Here is a 21,942-nt window from a genome sequence, read left to right on the forward strand (position 1 = left end):
GCCTTTTCCTGTGCTGCACTGTTCTATAAATAATGCCACTTGGTGGATTTTGCAAAGAATATTTTAATATCTGGACCTCATTGTCAGAGGCCAATCTCCATCTCACACCTTTTCCTTCTCATAAATGTGAGCATGTGCAGGTAACATATCAGGAAATCACTCAAAAACCCAAAGAATAAAGAAGGGGAATGAGAGTAGATGGGTCCAAAGTTCCAAAGACTTTGGAAGAATTACCAACCACCATTAGCAGCTGCAGAGGCAGGGGGCCAGGGGTGAGCAGGAAGAGGGGTGAGGTGGTGGGCGGTCTTAAAGTAGTGATCTGCAAAACTGAATGGAAAGATAACAAAGTGTGCAGAGCGTTAAGCTAATGATAGACTAACCCAAACCCATCCTCTGTTAGATGATTGAGATAAGAAGTAGTATTGCACAAGTTGATTATTCACACAATTTCCATCTATGCTCGGCAAATTGCAGGTTGCTTGAAGGATTTGGTACTAAATTGCAGGCTTCAATGTATCTATGTGCCAAAGAGATAAGGTTGGCAACACTGGACAGACATAGTTTTTCAGATTATTTTGTGGGACATGGGCGTCGCCGGGCCTAATTGCTCTTGAGAAGATAGTGATGGTGATTGACCTTCTTGAACTGCTGCAGTCTGTGTGATGTAAATAGACCCACAATACCCTTAGGGAGGGAATTCCAAGATTTTGACCATTGACAATGAAGGAATGACAATTTAATTCCAAGCCAGAATGGTCTATCACTTGGACGGTCGATGCTTGATGGTTTCACCTCATGAACATCTGCCTCCACCTCCATCCCATAACATTGTTATACTCTCCATTACTTAGCTGTCATGACCATCCATCCTCTTGCCTAAGACCCCCTGAAGACTCACCTCTGCAGGGGGAACACAAAGTTGGGGTAGCATCATTTGCAGGGGTCTTTCATTGTGAGGTTTTAGTGCCATACCCAAGAGTTTGGATTCCAAAGAGACTGGGTAAAAACAATGACTGCAGATGCTGGAAACCAGATTCTAGATTAGAGCGGTGCTGGAAAAGCACAGCAGTTCAGGCAGCATCCGAGGAGCAGGAAAATCGACGTTTCGGGCAAAAACCCTTCATCAGGAATGACTGATAACAAGAGAGACTGGTCAAGGATAAGACAAGATCAAGACCTGTCTTCAATGTCAAACTTCTGTCAAACTCTCTTTATTGCACATCAGTACAAATGCAGCTATACATAGAAGACTGAGATATTCAACTTCATGTTACATTGCTAAGGAACTGTTGTCTACATGGGCTTTTTTAAACGTAGAAATATAGAAAATAGCGGTAGGATTAGGCCATTTGGCCCTTTGAATGCTATGCCATTCAGTATGATTAGGGCTGATCATCTAACTTATGACCCTGTTCCTGCTTGCTCCCCATATCCATGATCCCTTTAGCACTCAGAACTACATTTAACTCCCTCCTGAAAACATTCAATGTTTTGGCCTCAACTGCTTTCTGTAGCAGAGAATTCCCCAGGCTCACCACTCTTTTGAGTGAAGACATTTCTCCTCATCTCTATCATAAATAGTCTCTTCTGTATCCTTAGACTGTGATCCCTGGGTCTGGCCCCCCCACTCATGAGGAACAACTTTCCTATGTTTACCCTGTTCAAATGCTGCATGTTTCTGAGTTCTCCTCTCATTCTTCAAAACTTCCATGAATATAGTCCTAACTGATCCAGTCCATCTTCATGCATAAGTCCAGAAATCAGGCCGGTAGAACTTCAAGCCTAATTAGCTTCTCCTACACTGTGCTACTTATGCCCCGTAGATATCATTGTGGGGCTCCTTCATGGTCTTAAAGCCCTTACACACCAGGGTGTCCATCAGTAACACAGTGTTGCCAGAAAAGTGTGCCTTTGATTAGCCTGGGACTAGTTAATTTCGGATATCTGGTCAGCACGGGCGAGTTGGACCAAAAGATCTGTTTCTGCGCTGTACATCTCTATGTCTGCCTTCTCACACACTATCTGTATCTGTCTGCAGGGGATGCTGTCACCTGTGTTGCAGACAAACTCTCAGGGCCAGAAATTTCCTAGGTCCTGGAATTATTTTTGCCAAGCAACTGAGAAAGTGGGCATGTCACAAACCACCAAACTAACCCACAACAAAGATGACCCAACAGACACCTGAGTGAGAAACATATCAAAGAGACAACTATCAGACACCAAAAAAGCCGTACTAGTGAGGGGACTCAATTAGAACTGCAAGGACGCAAGGAAGACTGATTTCCTCACAGCACTGGTATGTATGCTAAAAAGAAATTGACTTAGTGATGAAACACAGCAAACCATCAGACAACTCATAGTACCCACACTGACAAGAAGAAGACAAACAAACACCTTGAACATAAAGGAGAGAAGAGTCCTGGAAGAACGAAGAAAGGACACCAACACAGTTGACAAAGGCCAAATGACAGTGGTCATGGACAAAGCAGGCGACATCCAAAAGGCAGATACCGACATCTACCAACAGAGGGAGCTGGAACCGACACCAATACTAGCTAATGCAATTAGCACACTCCAGAACCTATATTGAAATGGACTCATAACCAAGACAGACTTCCAAAGTCTGAAACCAGAAGGCATGACCACCCAGCGATTCTATGGCCTCCCCAAGGTACATAAAACCGACAAACCCCTCAGACTCATAGTGTCCCTACCGGGAAGACCTGCGCACAGACTAGCCGAGCAACAACAGTGAAGGCTTCAACACCTCATTAGCGGAGCCACACATCCCTTCCATTCATCGCAGGAATTCCTGGACAACATCAGGAACATTAATATCAACAAAGATGAGGTGATTGTCTCATTCCATGTTACGACACTGTTTACTTCAATTGACATTACTTTAGCCAAAGAAACTACAGCAAAACTCTTGGACAACCAGAACAGACTAAACTGCCTACAAACCCATCAACAAAGACAGCATGTTAAAGCTACTTGACCTATGCCTAACAACACACTCCATCTTCAACCGCCAGGTATAGGAACAAATCAATGGGACACCTATGGGCTTACCGATCATAGCTGAAGCAAATACTCGAACAGACAGCCCTGCCACAGATTCAACCCAACCAATGGATCAGGGGCGTGGGTGACACTTTTGTGACAATCAAAAGAACTGAAATTGAACTTCAGAAGATCAAAAGCATTTTCTCCGGGATCAAATTTACAAGACAGGAGGAGAACATCAAATAACTCCCATTTCTTGATATAATGGTTACAAGGACACAGAATGGTGAATGCACAACATTGCTCTTGCACAGAAAGATCACGCGTATTGATCAGATCCTAAACCACAATAGCAGCCAACCAAACACCCACAAGAGGAGCTGCATGAGGACCCGTTCAAGAGAGCAGCAACACACTACAGCATCTCAGAACTGCAAATAGAGGAAGAAGAACACCTACACAAAGTCTTTGCCAAAAATCAGACACACTCACAGCTTTGTCTGTAGATGCCTGGTGGACAAGCAACACCAAGAAGATAAGACACACCCCAACACCATGGCTACTCTCCCATACATCAAAGACATTTTGGAACTGACAACCAGACTGCTCCGACCAATAGGGATCTTGACAAGACACAAAGTGAAAGCCACACTCAGACAGCGGTTCACCAGAATAAAGGAAATGATACCCACTGTGTGTAGGACGAAAGTAATTTACAAACTTCCATGCTGCAACTGCACTAAGCATTATGTAGGATAAGCAGGCAGACAGCTTGCGACCCACATCCATGAACACCATGTAGCAACCAAGTGACATGACCAACTCTCCCTGGTATCCATACACACAGAGCACGAGTGTGGTTAGGACAATACAACAATACTAGGGTAGGCCAAACAAAGAACAGCAAGGGAATTCCTGGAAGCATGGTACTCATTGTCAGACTTAATCAACAAACACATTGACCTGGACTCCAATATAGAGACTGTTGCAATGGAAATCTGGAACTGGTATAAACCGGAAACAGCTCAAACCGAACCACATCAATTTGGAATGGAAGACTACAGTAGCGCTTCACAGGAGGCAACACAACACAATACTGATGGTGTCACCTAGAAAGGGGATGAAACATCTGCCAATAAACCTACCAGCTCGGCGAACAGGCCAACAACAAATCCAAAGCAGGCATATCTAGCCTACTGTCTGATACATTTGGGTTTGCTTCTTAGGAGTCCAAGTCTGTAAAAAATTAATGTCATATTGGAGTTGTCTTTGTCCCTTGAGTGTTGACCCATAAAGAGGCCATTAGAAATAGGAACAGGCCAGTCAGCCCATCAAGCCTGCTCCTGCTTTCAATAGAATCATGGCCGATCTGACATTCCTCACTTCCACCTTCTTGTCCTTTTCCTGAAACCCTTGGTTCCCCGGCTGATCAAGAATCTATCCATCTCAGCCTTAAATGAACACAAGGATTCTGATCCCATAGCTCTCTGTGGCAAAGAGGTCCAAAGATGTTTACATAACACACTGTTTGATGGTGTAGAACATGAGATGAGTTGTGGACACTGCCGTGCCTCTGGCCCTCAACCATCCCTCAGATGAGGTCAGGTGTCGAAGGTAACCTTATCAACCCTGCCAGGCCAGTAGGATGGTGAAATCAGGAAGTACCTCTTCACATAGGGAGTATGGAACTCTCTTCAATAAAAATAATGGATGGGGGCTCAATATTTCATTTTAAATCTGAGGCATTCTGTCCAATCAGATACCTATGGATTGTTGAGGCCAGCATATATAATTGTATGTTTTGAATGGATTCATGCCTCTATTGAACACACAGATGAGGAATTTCATACAAGTGGGTTAAATAGTCATGGGTCATCTTTATCCCATTAAACATACTTTTAGGTTGGAATTATTTAATGATAAGTAAAACTATTTTGTACTCAAATTTTTGGAAATATAATATAAAGTTGTAGTATGGCATTCTAAGAGATTAAGTATTCTAATCTGTTTGTATACTATTCCTTAGGTGGTCACATATACCAATGGTTATATAGGTTCCCTGTGATCCAGCATCATGCCTGTCATTGCATCTTTCCTACTAGTGGCCATTCTTTGGACAATTACAGTCAATGAAGGTGCTGTTATATCACTGGAAGAAATGAGTGAGTGATTTCGACTCTTTTGGTATTTAACTTAATCCATGCACAATATCGATTTCCTAAACCAGGGCAATAGAGGACATTCTGAGATTTACCACTGCATTACTGTTTAAGATATACTTCAGCCTCTTTTCTCTTCCCTTCTGCCCCCCACGCGTGAGAAACCAAGTCCGTTTTTTTTAATTAACCGAATTAAAAACAAAACTGCCCATTCGGAGCAAGAAACCAGCTCCTCACTTTGATATCCAAACACCCTAGTGATCAAATAGCAAACTGTGGTAAAAACAAGGACTGCAGATGCTGGAAACCAGAGTCTAGATTAGAGTGGTGCTGGAAAAGCGCAGCAGTTCAAGCAGCATCCAAGGGCTTGCTCCTCGGATGCTGCTTGACCTGCTGTGCTTTCCCACTCTAATCTAGACACAAATAGCAAACTGTGCCCACCAGGCCCAGTGTGACACAGCTCAAAACACATGTGGAGAAACAACAGAATTTTTTAAAATGGGGAAATTATATACTTCACCCTCTTGTGTTGCACGCCATTCTCTGAAAATTTTCAGATACCACATGCTCCCTCTCCAAGTGCTCACAGGCACAGATATCGCCACAACCCTAGCTCATTTGTTTTGTCAGATTCACTAGAAAATGATCAATTCACCCTCTTAACAAAGTCGGAAGTTGCATGACACTGGGTTATAGTCCAACAGGTTTATTTGAAATCACAATCTTTCGGACTGCTGCTCCTTCATCAGGTGAACCTGGTATCATGTGACTTCTGACACCCCCATTCCATCACCGACACCTCCACATCTTAGCTCCCACTTAACAAGGAGCAATTACAAATGCTGCCCGTCAGGGGCAGTGTAGTATTAACAAAAATAAAAGAAAGGGAAGGGAAGGGAACAAGGGTAATAGCATTGGAACGAGAGATAAGGCATTTCAGCATCCCCAAGGGGAAACACAGCTCTCTTTAAAGAATATTTTATTCTTTTGACCCATAAAAGTTAACACACATAACCAAGCAACCTTCCCAAAACCATTGTGCCTTTTAAAAACCTTTTTTTAAACTAATAACCTCCATCAGTAAAATAACCGTGTATTGAATAATTACAAGAGAAATCTGCCAAATGGTGATGCAAACCATCAAAGGTGGTGTGGGAGGTGACTCAATCAATTTGGAGTCAGAGGAAGAAATAAGGCATTGATATGGACGTCACATAGTCCTTCTCCAAGGACACCCGGGTAACGAATATAACCATGGGAGAGGGGCAGACAGTTGGCAGAGATGACACGCTCCACAGCCTGCTGCCTGGTCTTGTGGATGGTTACTTTAACCAGGCCTGCGATCAGGAGAAATCCTCCACTTAATCATCAGCTAATTAAACAATAACCACCACAGTCCACGAGGGCTAATGAGAAGCAAGACATTAGTGGAAATGGAGCCAAATCAAACTTGATACTTGAAACCCAAAATCTAGCTCTATTTTGTAATTTTGAAAGGAAAGATTCCACCACCAAATCACCTAATTAACTAAATAAATGCCAGTTCTACAAGCACTGCCCACCAGGGACAGTGTAACAATCACAGGTAAGAAACAAATGGGGAAAACAAGGGAGGGAATTAAATCAAAATGGAGTTGGAGTGAGTGAGCCCCTCCCCCAGTTCCCACCTCATGTGGCACAGTATGTGGAACCATTTTCTGAGTCCGTTGCAGCCCCTGTGGTGTAGGTGCAACCATAGTGCTGTTAGAAAGGGAATTCCAAGATTTTGATTCAGTCGCATGAGAAGGACGTTTGATAGGCAAGATACATTCTCATCCACGAGAAGCAGAACATTCAGATTTTGGTGTTCATTATAAAGAAAGCCAGTAATATTGTCTCCCCACTATCAGACACAGTTCACCTTATTCTTTTCAGGTTAGCTTATGTTATACTGGAGCTGCCAACTGGACAAAAGGTCCATTTTCCTTCACTAGGCACAATAAAACAGGCGAATGAGATTTTCATTTTAAATTATTTCCAATGTCCGACTTCAAATCCAATACACTGTTGGTTCATTTTGGGAGTCCACCATAGGTCAAGTGTATGTTCCATTTATCAACAATACACCATCCCTTATTAACCCTGTTTGCATTATTTTATCAAGTTAAGTCGAATCCACCCACGGATATTAAATTCGCCCCTGGTCGTTTGGGAGAGCACATTGTGTCCTGGAGCGGAAGCTGCAATTGTACATATAATGATACCTATTACTGGTTTCGCAGCAGTTATCTGGATAAAAAGAATGAAACGGTAGGCACTATACAAACCTTGAGTCTCTATTTTAGAATTTTTGGAGTAGCCATATTGAAAGAAATGGGCTTTATCTGTCCTATAAATTCCTATCTTTTAAGCTGAAAGGTTTAGTGAGATTTTTTTTTTAAATGTATGCTTTCATTGGATGTGGGCATCTTGGGCTGGGCCAGCATTTATTGTCCATCTCTAGTTGCCCTGGAGAATGTGGTAGTGAGCTGCCTTCTTGAATAGCCACAGTTCATATTGTGTAGGCAGAAACCGAGAGTTTCAAGATTTAACAGTGAAGGAAAGGCAATATATGTCCAATTCAGAATGGCAAGTGGCTTGGACAGGAACCTGCAGCTGCTGGTATTCCCATGTATCTGATTCCTTTGTGTTTCTAGATGATAGAAGCTGTCAGTTCACAGAATCATAGAATCCCTACAGTGTGGAAACAGGCCATCTGGCCCAACAATTCCACTCCCGCCCTCCAAAGTGTAACCCACCCAGACCCATTCCCCCACCCTATTATTCTACATTTAACCCTGACTAATGCATCTAACCTACACATCCCTGAACACTATGGGCAATTTCACATGGTCAATTCACCTAACCTGCACATCTTTGGATTGTGGGAGAAAACCAGAGCACCTGGTGGAAACTAGATTCTGAAGGTATCGTCTATCAATCCTTGGTGAATTTCTGCCATGCATTTTATATACCCCTTACTCTTTTGAGTATCAGTGGTGGAGGAAGTGAATGCTTACTGATGGTGCCAATCAAGCGGGCTGCTTTTTCCTGGATGGTATCGAATCTCTTGAGTGTTGTTGGACTTGTACACATTCAGACAACTGGAGAGTATTCCATCACAATCCTGACTTGGACATGGTGAACTTTGGGGAGTCAGGAGGTGAGTACCTCGCTGCAGTTTTCCTAGCGTCCACCCTGCTCTAGTAAACACTATATTTATGTGGCTATTCTAGTTTGGTCTCTGGTCAATGGCAACGTCCAGGATGTTGAAAGTGGAGGATTCAGTTATGGTAATGCCATTGAATATCAAGGGCAATTGTTTGATTCTCTCATGTTGGTCATTGCCTGAGATTGTTTAATGTATCACATCTCCATGACACTGGACTCCCTTGGCTAGAACTTCTGTGAGCATGGTCTTCACCTCCACAACTACCTGATGAAGGAGCAGTGCTCCAAAAGCTAGTGCTTCCGAATAAACCTGTGGGACTATGACCTGTGTGGGAACCATAGACAGCATCCTATCTAGATGTATCACAGTGTTGCATGGCAACTGCTCTTCCCAAGATCACATGAAAGCACAGAGAGTCATGAAAACAGCCCAGTCCATCGCGCAAGCCAGCTTCCCATCCATTGACTCCATTTACACTTCCTGCTGCCTCAGGAAAGCAACCAACATAATCAAAGACCTCTACCACCCCAGGTTATACTCTCTTCCACCCTCTTCTCTTGGGCAGAAGAAATAAATGTTTGAATACATGTATAGACAGATTCAAGAATAGCTTCATCCCCCATGATCAGACTTTTGAGTAGGCCTCTCAAAGTTAGTTCAGGTCTCTATCACTGCAGCTGTGACACTGTACAGGGGAACCTCAATTATCCGAACGTGATGGGTGGGCAGTATTTCGTTCAGATAATCGATTATTTGGTTAATCGATTCAGTGCCTTTCCTCTTGGGCTCGGAGTTTTTAAAGTCTGCTCCCCATTCAGGAGACTGCAGCAGCAGCACAGTGTGCGAGACCTCACCCCCAACACCGCCCCCCTCCTCCAACCCCATGCAACACTGCCCCCGCCCCAACACCTCCCCTCACCCCCAACCCCATCCAGCCCTGCCCAACACCTCCCCCTGCCCCAACCTCATGCAACACCGCCTCTCGTCCCCAACACCTCACCTCACCTCCAACCCCGTCCAACCCCGCCCAACACCTCCCCCCACCCCAACCTCATGCAACACCGCCCCTTGTCCCCAATACCTCACCTCACCCCCAACCCCGTGCAACACCTCCTGCAACTTTTTGACAGCTTCCACTTTTGCCCTGTACAGACAATGTTGGAGAGATTATGTGGGGAAGGAGTGGTTTAGGGTCACCCCTGTGTAGAACACCAGGGAAAGTGTGGGGAGTGAGGGTGGGAGGTCAGTCATTTGGAGACAGTGCCTGTTTAATCATTGTAAACAAACAAAGTGATCACTGTTGGAAACATGTCTTTGATGTAATGTTTCTATCGCGACCTGGCGATCTCCTCCGGATAATCTGATTTTTGGATAATTGGTATTCGGATAGTCAAGGTTCCTCTGTATTCTGTACTCTGCTCTGCTACCTTGATACACTTCATATAGTATAGTATAGTGCCCATATAGCACACAGAACAACACTTTTCACTGTACCTCGATACATGTGACAACAATATATCAGTCAATGGAATGCTTTAGTATCTGAGGAGTCATGAATTGTACTAAGCATTGTGAAATCATCAGCGAACATCCCCACCTCTGACTTTATGCTAGAGGGCAGGTCCTTAATGAAGCACCTTAAGGTGGTTGAGCCTGGGACACTACTCTAAGGAACTCCTGCAGAGATGTCCTGGAACTGAGAAGACTGATTTTCAGCAACTACAACCATCTTCCTATGTGACAGCTATGTCTCCAACTAATGAAGAATCTACTCCTTGATTCCCATTGACTACAATTTTGTCAGGGCTCATTGACGATACTCAGTCAAATGCAGCCTTGATGCCAAGGACAGTCACTCTCATCTCACCTTAGGAATTCAACTCCTTGTCCAAGGCAGAATCCAAACTGGGTGTCATTGAGCAGGTTATTGCCAAGGAAGTACTGCTTGATATCTTCATTGATGACACCTTCCATCACCTGATGATCAAGAATAGACTGATGGGGCGATAATTGGCTGGGTTGGATTTGTCCTATTTTTATATACAGGACATTCTTGGGCAATTTTCCACATTATTGGGTGGATGCCAGTTGTAATTCTGCTGGGATAGCTTGGCTAAGGGACTAGTATATTCTGGAGCACAAGTCTTCAATGCTGTTGCCAGAATGTTGTCAGGGCCAGTAGCCCTTGCAGTATCCAGGGTCTCCAACCATTTCTTCATATCGTGTGGAGTGATTTGAATTGGCTGAAGACTGGTATCTGCAATTCTGGGGATTACTTGAGAAAGCCAAGATAATGTGCTGCCCCCCCCCCCAATCATTTTGGATATTTTGGAGCACTTCCTCTTCTAGTGAGTTATTTATTGTCCACTACCATTCACAAATGGATGGAGCAGGACCAGCAGAACTTACATCTGTTCTATTGGTTGTGGGATTGGTTAATTCTGTCTATCACTTACTGTTTATTTGCCTTTATAATCCATTTTTAGTTCAATAGTTTCCATTATTAACTTGAACCTAAGTACTGATTTTTGGCCACTTGAGACAGTTACACATCATTGTCATTCACGCTGCATGTATTGGATGGGGAGTAAATATTGGTCCAGCCAACGATACCTACATCTTATGATTGAAAAAAAAACCTACTCTCTTCTGTCATTGACTAACCCTATCAGCTTACACATTTGAGTACAGGAGTTGGGATGTCGTGTTGAGGTCATACAGGATATTGGTGCCGTCTCTTCTGGAGTACTGCCTACAGTTCTGGTCACTCTGTTAAAGGAAGGATATTATTAAACTGGAGAGGGTTCAGAAAAGATTTACCAGCATGTTACTGGGAAGAGAAGGTTTGAGATCTGAAAATAGACTAGAAAGACTAGAATTTTTTTCCCTGGAGTGTAGGAGGTACAGAGGGTTATAAAATCATGAGTGGTATAAATAAGATGAATGGCAAGGGTGTTTTGAATACCTCAAAGTTGGCATTCAAAATTAAGCCGCATATTTTTAAAGTGAAAGGAGAAAGATTTTAAAAGGGCACATAAAAAGGGTAACTTTTTTACACAGATGGTGTTTGGTGTTTGAAATGAATCACCAGAGGATGCGGGTACAGTTACAACATTGAAAAGACATTTGGATAAGTTCATGAATAGGAAAGTGTTGGAGGGATATGGCTGAAGTGCAGGCTGGTGGGATTACTTAACTTTGGGAACATGGTTGGTGTGGACCGGTTGGGCCAAAGGGTCAGTTTCCATGCTGTATGACTCCATTCTCTCCTTTATGTCATGCATTTACCTGTCACAAATTGAAGTTTGACATTGTCATCAATAACTTTCAAGCTGTTTTACTTTTGTTAAACTAGTTAAATGATGTCCTCATTAAAACTCATGAACAGAAAATAAATATGGAAATCCATCGAGGAATACTTGTTCAAGTTAAACTTTCCAAAGGTGATGAAAAGGCGACATCTAGCAATTGGACTAAAATGATTTTTCACCCATCACGTACGTTATCGCTTTACTAATTTATTTATGTGGATATTTTTGTGTTGACATTTTTTTTTAGTTGTAAAGCTTAGAAACAGGTCTCCCATCTCAACCTTGCAATCTATTACCTGCCTCCCCAGTTATCCAAGTGAAGCCTGTCGGGGGCGGGGGTGGGGGGCGGGGGTGATCATATTTCTCACATGGCCAGCGCACCATGTTTATGCTGCCTCATTTTTACAATTGCATAGGGTGTTCTTGCACAACTAAAGAGCCTTGGTGAGATCACAGTTGGAATATTGGATACAGTTTTGGTCATTTATTGAAGGAAGGATATGCTTGCCACAAAAATAATGCATCTCTTTCACCACATCTCCCCTGGCACTCTACACTCCACATCCTTACCTCAGTTATAGCAAAATAGGTGGCCCCTCCACACTTCACTTTAGCTCTGATGAAGAATCATCTAGACTCGAAATGTTAGCTTGCTCTGTTCATGGATGCTGTCTGACCCGCTGCGATCTCCAGCATTTGTTGTTTTCAGTACAGATTCCAATATCTCCTGTAATTTTCACCTGACATCTCAGAAATGCTTTACAGTTAATAAGGTACTTTTTGAAATGCAGAGTCTTGTAATGGATTAAATGTAGCGACCAATTTGCACAAATAAAATTCTCTGGGAGATGGCAATGTGACAATAGCCACATTCTGTGTTGATTAGCATTTGAACAGAGGTTTTAGATTAGATTCTCTACAGTGTGGAAACAGGCCCTTCAGCCTAACAAGTCCACACTGACCCTCTGAAGAGCAACCCACCCAGACTCATTCCCCTACATTTACCCCTGACTAATCCACCTAACATTGCAGACAATTTAGCATGGCCAATTCGCCTAACCTGCATATCCTTGGAATGTGGGAGGAAATCGGAGCACCCGGAGGAAACCCACGCAGACAGTGTGCAAACTCCACACAGACTGTTGCCGGAGGCAGGAATTGAACCCGGGCCTCTGTGAGGCAGCAGTGCTAACCACTGAGCCACTGTGCCGCCTGAATTGGTTAGCTCAGTTAGCTGGATGGCTGGTTTGTGATGCCAGTGGAATCTTTTCCATTAATGTGAGAGGACAGAAAGACTCTTGTCTGAATACCCTTTGGAAGCCTTGAAGAATCACTTGTGTAGTGAAACATACCCTCAGTATTGCAGCTTTATTTTGGGCTCAGCTCCTGAGTGAGATTTAGAACCTGGAATCAGCGTTGAGACTGCTACCAACTGAGACATGTCCGGACAAATATTATTGCAACCAATATCCCTGTCAGAGAAGCCCAAAAGACAGTCTTTGCCTGGGATACTCATTTTGTATTTTCTGGCGTTTTTAGGGATGATGATTAAATATGGGATATTTATTCAACCATTACTGGAGCATGCTTTCATGTTACGTAAACAAGATTTTAGATTTAATCAGATTCCAGGTCATGACACCAATCCATTGTGCCACCTAATGACTCTCTCAGGTATCACCATACCCAGGAGCCTTAAGCTATGATCACTTTGGAGACAGTTGAAGTGTTAATAGAGTGAAGAAGATTTTCTAAGATTACAAAGGGGTCATCATCAAATGGGTCGATGGGCTGAAAAATGGCAGATGGTGATCAATTTGGATAGATGCATGGTATCGCATTTTGGAACAACAAAGAGGGCAAGACTTAGAGAACCAATGGTAGGATTTTGATTAGTATGGTAGAACAGAGGGACCTAAAGGTTCAGGTTTAACTTTTTGCAGTTTGCGCCACATATAGACAGGGTGGTCAAAAAAGTGCCTCCATTGCTCAGCCTTTTGAGTTGGGAAGTCATGTTGAGGTTGTTACAGGGCATTGGTGAGGCCCTTTCTGGAGTATTGTGTCCAGTTCTGTTTGCCCTATTATAGGAAGTATATTATTAAGCTAAAGAAGGTTCAAAAATGATTTACCAGAAGTTGCCAGGTGTGGGAGATTTGAGTTATAAAGAAAGGCTGGGACGTTTTTCACTGGCATGTAGGAGATTGGAAGGTGACCTTATAGAGATTTATGAAATCATGAGGGGTATAGATAGAGTTAATGCTATTGGTTGTTTTTTTTCCCTAGGATGGGGTTATTCAAGACTATGGGGCATATTTTTAAGGTGAGAGGAGACAGATTTAAACAAAAGACATGAGGGGCAAATCTTTTATACAGAAGGTGGTTCACATGCGGAATGAACTTCCTGAGGAAGTGGTGGATGTGGGCACAGGTGCAACATTTAAAAGACACATAGATACATACATGAATAAGAAAGGTTTGGAGGGATATGGACCTGAAGCAGACAGGTGGAACTAGTTTAGTTTGGGACTATGTTTGGCATGGACTGGTTGGGCCGAAGGGCCTGTTTCTGTGTTGATGGCTCTACGATTTTGGGAGAACTGATATCATGCGAATGAATTCAGTCATTTTTGAAATCCCACGATATTACAGTGGGTGCTGAATATGACTTTGGATTGAAGGGATTATTCTACAGGCATAATTTTATATTCTTTTTCTAATAATTTTGCTTACACAGGTGACGCATTTACCTCAATTGACAATCTCACATGTGTTTTTTATGGAACCACCTACATGAACTGCACTTGGAACATAGCTGAAGATGCACCCCCAGACGCAGAATACTTTTTATCCTACAGGTGAGGATCCCCTTCCATCTATCTATTTTGCTTTCCTGTTATGAGTATTGTATTAAATCTAGGAACTAAATTTTTATGTACAAGTGTTTCAATAGAAAACATTTTAGAGCTGTACCCCTGATAAACTTGTAATATGTAACAGAACCAATAGCAATCACTATAGGGCAACTTCAACCAGGGGTCTCACCTATCCAAGCAGCCTGCAGAATTAAGCAAGATAAACTTTCCATTCCTTCAGACTTGAAGTTCATTGTTAAGAAAAATTCATAGACCATTTTTCACTGGAGTGGAAGCGTTTAAGGGCTGGTCTTAGAGATGTTTATAAGTTCATGAGGGGTAGAGATAAGCTAAATGATAGGCATCTTTTCCCTAGTGTGGGCAGTTTTAAGACTGGGGCATGTTTTTTAAGGTGACAGGACAAAGATTTTAAAAAGACATGAGGAGCAACCTTTTTGCACATAGAGCGGTTTATACGCGGAATGGACTTCCAACGGAAGTGGTGGACGCGCGTACTGTTAGAACGTTTAAGACATTTGGATAAGTTCATGAACAGGAAAGGTTTGGAGGGATATGGACCAGGAACAGGCAGGTGGGACTAGTTCACGATTATGGTTGGCTTAGACTGGTTGGATCAAAGGATCTGCTTCTGTGCTGTATGACTCTTACAATACTATTGTCTTATTTTTGTCTAGATATTGTTTAGATAAGTTTTTGAATTTTTAAGGCAAAGAAGCAGGACATTAAACCCAACCAGTCCATGCCAGTATGTTCTTTTTGAACCTGCACCTATCTCTTCTCATTTAAATGTAGTCCTCTAAACTTATCTTCCCTATCTGCTTGTTTAGCTGCACCTTATATTCATTGATACCTGTATTACTCCTTATGGTAGTAACTTCCACATTCTTGCCATTTCATGAGTAAAAACATTCCCTATAAACCCTCAGTTGGATTTATTGGTGATTAATTTATACTGGCAGTCTCTAGTTTGCTGTTCTCCAGAATAGGAAATCCCTCTAAGATATGGAAAGAACTGTGGACGTTGGAAATCTGAAACAAAAACAGAAACTGCTGGAAATTTTCAGCAGGTCTGGCAGCATCTGTGGAGAGAAATCAGAGTTAATGATCTCTCTGTACACACTACATTAAAATGTTTCACGATTTCAAATGCAGTTATTAAATCCTGGCCCCAAACGATATGCATTGCACACCCACTTGCATTTTCTAAACTTTTTAGACTATTAAAAGCTCGACTTTGGGTTTACCACTGAATCAGCGATTTCGGGAGGGTCCCCACTACCTGGGGATGAATGGGAGGTGGCGACAGCTCATGTGAGGATGGACACTGTGAGGGACAAGTGAAAGAGTTTATTTATGTGGTTTTTTTTAAAAGTTACAGCTGACTGCATGCTAATCCTGGAGGACCAACCCTAGAGAGTGGGGAGTGGTCCCAGTGAAGTTCATCATCGAACCCTGCCCCCCCGCCCCCCACCCCCAGCCCCTTTCCCAGAGTCATTGAACTGTTATGACACAGAAGGAGACCATTTGGCCCATCGGACTTGTACTGGTTCTATTACCTAGTGCCAATCTCCTGCCTTTTCCCCACGTCCCTGGATACTGCTTCTATCCAAATAATCATTCAATGGTCTCCTGAATGCCCCAACTGAACCGGCCTTCAACACCTTTCCAGACAGTGCATTCCACATCCTTACTATCTTTCTTTTCTCATGGCATCCTCACTTTGTTTGCATATAATTTTAACTCTATGCCCTCTCACTCTTTTCCCATTTATAAGCAGGAACAGTTTCTCCCTATTGACCCTGTCCAGGTTCGCTCATATTGTTGAAAACCTCCGTGAAACCATTCTCAGTCTGAAACCATCACATTGAGTTGGACTGGAGGAGGGTCACTGTGAGTTGGGACATTCTTGCTAATGTGAAGGTGGGATCATAATAGACTCTACAATGAACAAGAATTGGTCTTCATTGGTTGCCCACCACTTCCTAGTGGACAGTTGATCGAACTTTGACACTCCCTGCCAACCACCCCCACCTTCTCTCTCTCACACACACACTCATCACCATCATCGTAATCATTGGAAATAGCTCAGGGTCAGGATTGTGACTACGAGCCAGTGAAGAGTCCGCCATCACCTGAATTGAATTTAAAATCTTTCTTATTGTCTGTCCATCTTTTAATCTTCTTGTTCACTTGTCCAGCAGCCTTTCTAACTATAGGTCACAGTATGAAGGAATTTATTGCTCAAATGTTATCTTTTCAAGGAAAGCATATGCAGATGATGTAAAGAACTGCACACATTATCAGACCAATGGACAGAGAAATGTTGCCTGCTATGGTCATAAATATGAAGAGCACTTGCTCACTGAGGTGAACATTTGTGTTAGCGAATTGAGCAACAAGACAAAATTACCGTACTGCAGAAACATTTTTCCAGCCACCTACCGTAAGTAACAATGTCTTTCTTTCCATTCAGAGCTTTTCAAATGTAGATAAATATCAATCAAGATACAATCAATGTTTCTTGTCCCATATCACCATTAAGTGACGTCCATGGCTATGTATGAATATTTTGTAGCTTAGCCTTTTTGTGGATAAATTACCTTTAATTTGGCGACTTAGTAAGAAATCTCACAGGCAATCCAGTACTGAAACAATAATTCAAATTTTATCAACCAAATATTAGACCCCTCTGGTAACATGTATTAGCTCGTGACCCAACTTAGCTATTGCCCGCTTAATGGTGATATCTGGCCAGGGCTTCAACTGATGGTGGTCTGTCTCTCCAGGATTGGAATCTTGTGCAGTGTTGTTCTTCGAAATTCCACAGGAGGCTTCTGTTGTTTGATCCTTATACAAATGTTCATCCTTCGGAATCGGGGTGGTATACTGATGATTTCTTTAGAGTCTTTCATCCGAGATACTGCAACTCTGTAGCTGGCTTTCTTATCAAAAGTAGTTTCTTTGCTCCTTGTTGCATTTGGCACTGACTGTCTGTTTGAAGATGCATCTTTCCTGTGACTAACTCTTTAAACTCTTCTACAGAGCAGTCTGTTGTCCTTTGTGGTGGAAAAGTATCCAATTTATCAGGCAGTTGTCAAAGCAGTTTTGTTTATGTAATCTCACCAAGGCACAGCTAATTGCTTCAGTCTCTGTGTAACATCTTGTTTTTTATTCTTTAACTATTTATTCTGGAGTTAATTGCTGTGTGCAATAATTTATCTCTTGTTGATTCATTCAGTCCATAGACAGTTATAGAGAATAGGGGAGGCGATAGCCTAATGGTATTATCGCTGGGCTGTTGATCCAGATAGTGTCCTGTGGACTCAGGTTCAAATCCCACTGTGGTGGAATTTGAATTCAATAAGTATCTGGAATTAACAATGATCACAAATCAATTGCCAATTCTTGGGGAAAAACCCATCTGGTTCCTTGAAGGAAGGAAGCTGCCATCCTTGCCTGGTCTGGCCTAAACATGACTCCAGACACATGTGGTTGACTCTTAACTGCACTCTGTGTAATTAGGGATGGACAAAAAGTGATGCCAATGTTCCATGAATGAATTTTTTTAAAAGTCATAGAGATGTACACCACAGAAACAGACCTGTGGTCCAAAGCATCCATGCTGACCAGATATTCTAAACTAATCCATTTTTATTTGTCAGCACTTGGTCCCTATCCATCTAAACCCTCCCTATTCATGTACCCATCCAGATGCCTTTTAAATGTTGTAATTGTACCAGCCTCTACCTCTTCCATACACACACCACCCTCTGCGTGAAAAAGTTAAACCTTAGGTCTCTTTTAAATTTTCCCCCCTCTCACCCTAAAGTGCTCACTAGTTCTGGACTCCCCCACCCCAGGGAAAAGACCTTGTCTATTTACCCTATCCACGCCCCTCATGATTTTATAAACCTCTGTAAAGTCACCCCTCAGCCTTCGATGCTCCAGGGAAAACAGCCCCAGCCTATTTATACTCTCCCTCTAGCTCAAATCCTCCAACCCTGGCAACATCCTTGTAAATCTTTTCTGAACCCTTTCAAGTTTCACATCCTTCCTGCAGCAGGGAGACCAGAATCAAAGTTATCAGAGTTCTGAAGCCTATAATATCACAACCTACTAATGAATACACATCGTCAGCATTATCTGCAGTACTGCCTGTTCGAGAGATTAAGGAGTCAAATTCTCCCACCACAAATGTAGCAAAAATCTGCCAAACAACTCTGGGAAGAAAAAGCTGTTGGGAAAGAGATTCCAGAACTTGACCTTCGGAACAAGGATAAGGAGAATGCCAGATAAGCCTGCCCTGCTTTTCAATATGATATAACTTGATCAAACATTTCAGAGTCTTTTACTCACCACGCCCCCATTACCCGATACATCATGAGTAATCCGAAACATATTAATCTCAATGTTAAACACACTCAAAATCTGAAATTCCACAGCCTTCTGTGGTAAAGAGTTCCAACATCCACAATCCTCTGAGCAGAGTAATTTGCCCTCATCTTGAACTCAAGTGTCATGCTTTTTATTATTTAACTCTACTCCCTGTTTAAAAAAAATTGAAAGAACTGCAGATGCAGGAAATCAGTTCTGAAGAAGTGTCACTGGGCTTAAAATGTTAACTCTGCTTTCTCTCCACAGATACTGCCTGACCTGCTGAGTTGAGAGGCTGGACAGGTTAGAGAGGGTGGTAGGTTAGGAATTGGAATTGAGAAGAAAGACAGACTTTATTGAACTTTTAAAATACTTAGGGGACTTAGAGATGTACTGCACAGAAACAGACCCTTCGGTTCAACTGTTCCAGGCTGACCAAATATCCGAGATAAATTTACTCCTATTTGCCAGCATTTAGCCCATATCCCTCTAAACCCTTCCCATTTATATGCCCATCCTAATGCCTTTTAAATGGTGTAATTGTACCAGCCTCCACCACTTCCTTCAGCAGCTCATTCCATACACATACCATCCTTTGCATCAAGACATTGCCCCTTAGGACCCTTTTAAATTTTTCCCCTCTCACACTAAGCCTATGCCCTCTAGTTTTGAACTCCCCCACCCCAGGGAAACTTCTTTCCCACAGCAGGGAGACCAAACAAATTACACAATACTCCAAAAGTGGCCTAACCAATGTTCTGTATAGCCACAATATGATTCCTATACTCAGTGCACAGATCAATAAAGGCAAGCATACCAAATGCCTTCTTCACTATCCTACCTACTTGAGACTCCAATTTTAGGGAAATATGAACCTGTACTCTTAGGTCTCTTTGTTCAGCAAAACTTCCCAGGATCTTACCATTAAGTGTATAAGTCCTGCCCTGATTTGCTTTTCTATAAAGCAGCACTTCACATTTACCTAAACTAAACTCCACCTGCCAGTCCTCAGCCCATTGGCCCAAGATCCCGCTGTACTCTGAGGTAACCTTCCCCGCTGTCCACTATACCTCCAATCTTGTTGTCATTTGCAAACTTAGTAAATATACCTCCTATGTTCCCATCCAAATAATTTATATAAATGGCAAAAAGCAGTGAACCCAGCACTGATCCTTGTGGCACTCCACTGGTCACAGGCCTCCAATCTGAAAAGCAACACTCCACCACCACCCTCTGTCTTTACCTTCAAGCCGGTTCTGTATCCAAATTGATGGTTCTCCCTGTGTTCCATGAGATCTAACCAGTCTACCACGAAGAACCTTTTCGAACACCTTACTGAAGTCCAAATAGCTCACGTCCTCCACTCTACCCTCATCAATCCTCTTCGTTACTTCTTCAAACAACTCAATCCAGTCAATGCGACACAGTTTCCCACACACAAACCCTTGGTGACTAACCCTACTCAGTCACTGCCATTCCATATTCATGTAAATCCTGTCCCTAAGGGTTCCCTCCAACAACTTGCCTACCACCAACATCAGGCTCACTGGTCTATAGTTCCCTGGCTCTTCCTTACCACATTAGTAAGTAGTGGTACCACATTAACCAATCTCCAGTCTTCCGGCACCTCACCTGTGACTATCGATGATACAAATATCTCAAAAAGGGACCCAGCAATCACTTCCCTACCTTACCACAGGATTCTAGGATACACCTGATCAGGTCGGGAGATTTATCCACCTTTATGCATTTTAAGCTGTACAGCACCGCCTCCTCCTCCTGTGTAATATGAACATTTTTCAAGATGTCGTTACTTATTTCCCCACTTTCATTTTCTTCCACATCCTTCTCCACAGTAAACACTGAAGCAAAATACTTGTTTAGCATATCCCCCTTCTTGTGTGGTTCCACACATAGGTGGCCTTACAGATCTTTAAGGGCCTTATTTTCTCCCTAGTTACTCCCATGTCCTTAATGTATTTATGAAATCCCTTTGGATTCTCCTTAACCATATTTTCTAATGCTATCTCCTGTCCCCTTTTTGCCCACCTGATATCACTCTTAAGTATACTCCGACTGATAGGGATGTGGAGAAGGTATGTCCTTTTGTGGGAGAATCTAGGACCAGAGGGCATAACCTCAGAGTAAAGTGTCACCCACTTAAAATACAGGCAAGGCGGAATTTCTTCTTTCAGAGAATAGTAAATTTGCATTTCCTTCGGGCTTTCAAGTCTAAGGCAGACAGCTTTTCTTAATCAATAAGATAATCAAGTGTTGTGGGGAAAGTCAGAATTGTGATCAGGCATGATCTCATTGAATGGCCTACTCTTCATATACCTTACTGTCTATGAAACTCGTCAGCTGTCATTTAGTCTTCAGCCATAACTTCAGAACTGTTTCAGCAATCTCAATACATGCGCTGGTTTGAAGATGAATTCTCTTGTTCCAGAAAAACTTGACCCTCCAATAAATATTGTGATAAACAAAAGCACTGATGAAGTAAAATGGGAACTTCCAGAAATGGATCTTAATGACGATTGTCACACCTATCAAATAAATATCACAAACTGGAGTGACCAAAAACATGAGGTAAGGAAATAGCATAGATCTTACTAGTAGCTCTAATATGAAGGAGCCAAACTATTGCCTGCCTGAGATGAAAGCTTGCAATAATCCAAGATAGCAGCTCGCCATCACCTGATGAAAGGGATCTGGATGTGCAGGTCCATAGATCACTAAAGGTAGCATTGCAGATAGATAAGGTAGTAAAAAAGGCCTATAGTGTAATTGCCTTCATTGGAAAGGGCTTTGGGTATAAGGATATCCAAGTTATACTACAGCTTTACAGAACTTTAGTTAGGACAGACTTGGAATATTCCATACAGTTCTGGCCACCGCACTACTAGAGGGATATGGATGCTTTGGAGAAGGTACAGAAAAGGTTTACCAGGATGTTGCCTGGTATGGGGATTTTAGCTACAAAGAAAGGTTGGATAGACAGGATTTGTTTTCACTGGAATGCAGGCGGT

The 21,942-nt window shown here is 42.5% G+C and overlaps 1 protein-coding gene across 4 annotated transcripts in view; it reads left to right on the forward strand.

The window, feature by feature from the left end:
- LOC140481158 (interleukin-5 receptor subunit alpha-like) overlaps positions 1-21,942 on the forward strand; it is a 58,003-nt gene that overhangs the window by 15,170 nt on the left and 20,891 nt on the right. For 2 of the 4 annotated variants that reach the window (XM_072576918.1, XM_072576919.1), the window contains exons 2-7: positions 5,033-5,168; positions 7,309-7,454; positions 11,711-11,852; positions 14,401-14,521; positions 16,801-16,982; positions 21,363-21,502. In XM_072576918.1, the coding sequence (XP_072433019.1) occupies positions 5,081-5,168; positions 7,309-7,454; positions 11,711-11,852; positions 14,401-14,521; positions 16,801-16,982; positions 21,363-21,502 (819 nt within the window). In that variant the 5' untranslated portion in view covers positions 5,033-5,080. The remainder of the gene's footprint in view (positions 1-5,032; positions 5,169-7,308; positions 7,455-11,710; positions 11,853-14,400; positions 14,522-16,800; positions 16,983-21,362; positions 21,503-21,942) is intronic. The other 2 variants (XM_072576920.1, XM_072576921.1) reach the window with 2 other exon arrangements.

The sequence above is a fragment of the Chiloscyllium punctatum genome, chromosome 9 (genome assembly GCF_047496795.1).
Source record: "Chiloscyllium punctatum isolate Juve2018m chromosome 9, sChiPun1.3, whole genome shotgun sequence".
NCBI lineage: Eukaryota > Metazoa > Chordata > Chondrichthyes > Orectolobiformes > Hemiscylliidae > Chiloscyllium > Chiloscyllium punctatum.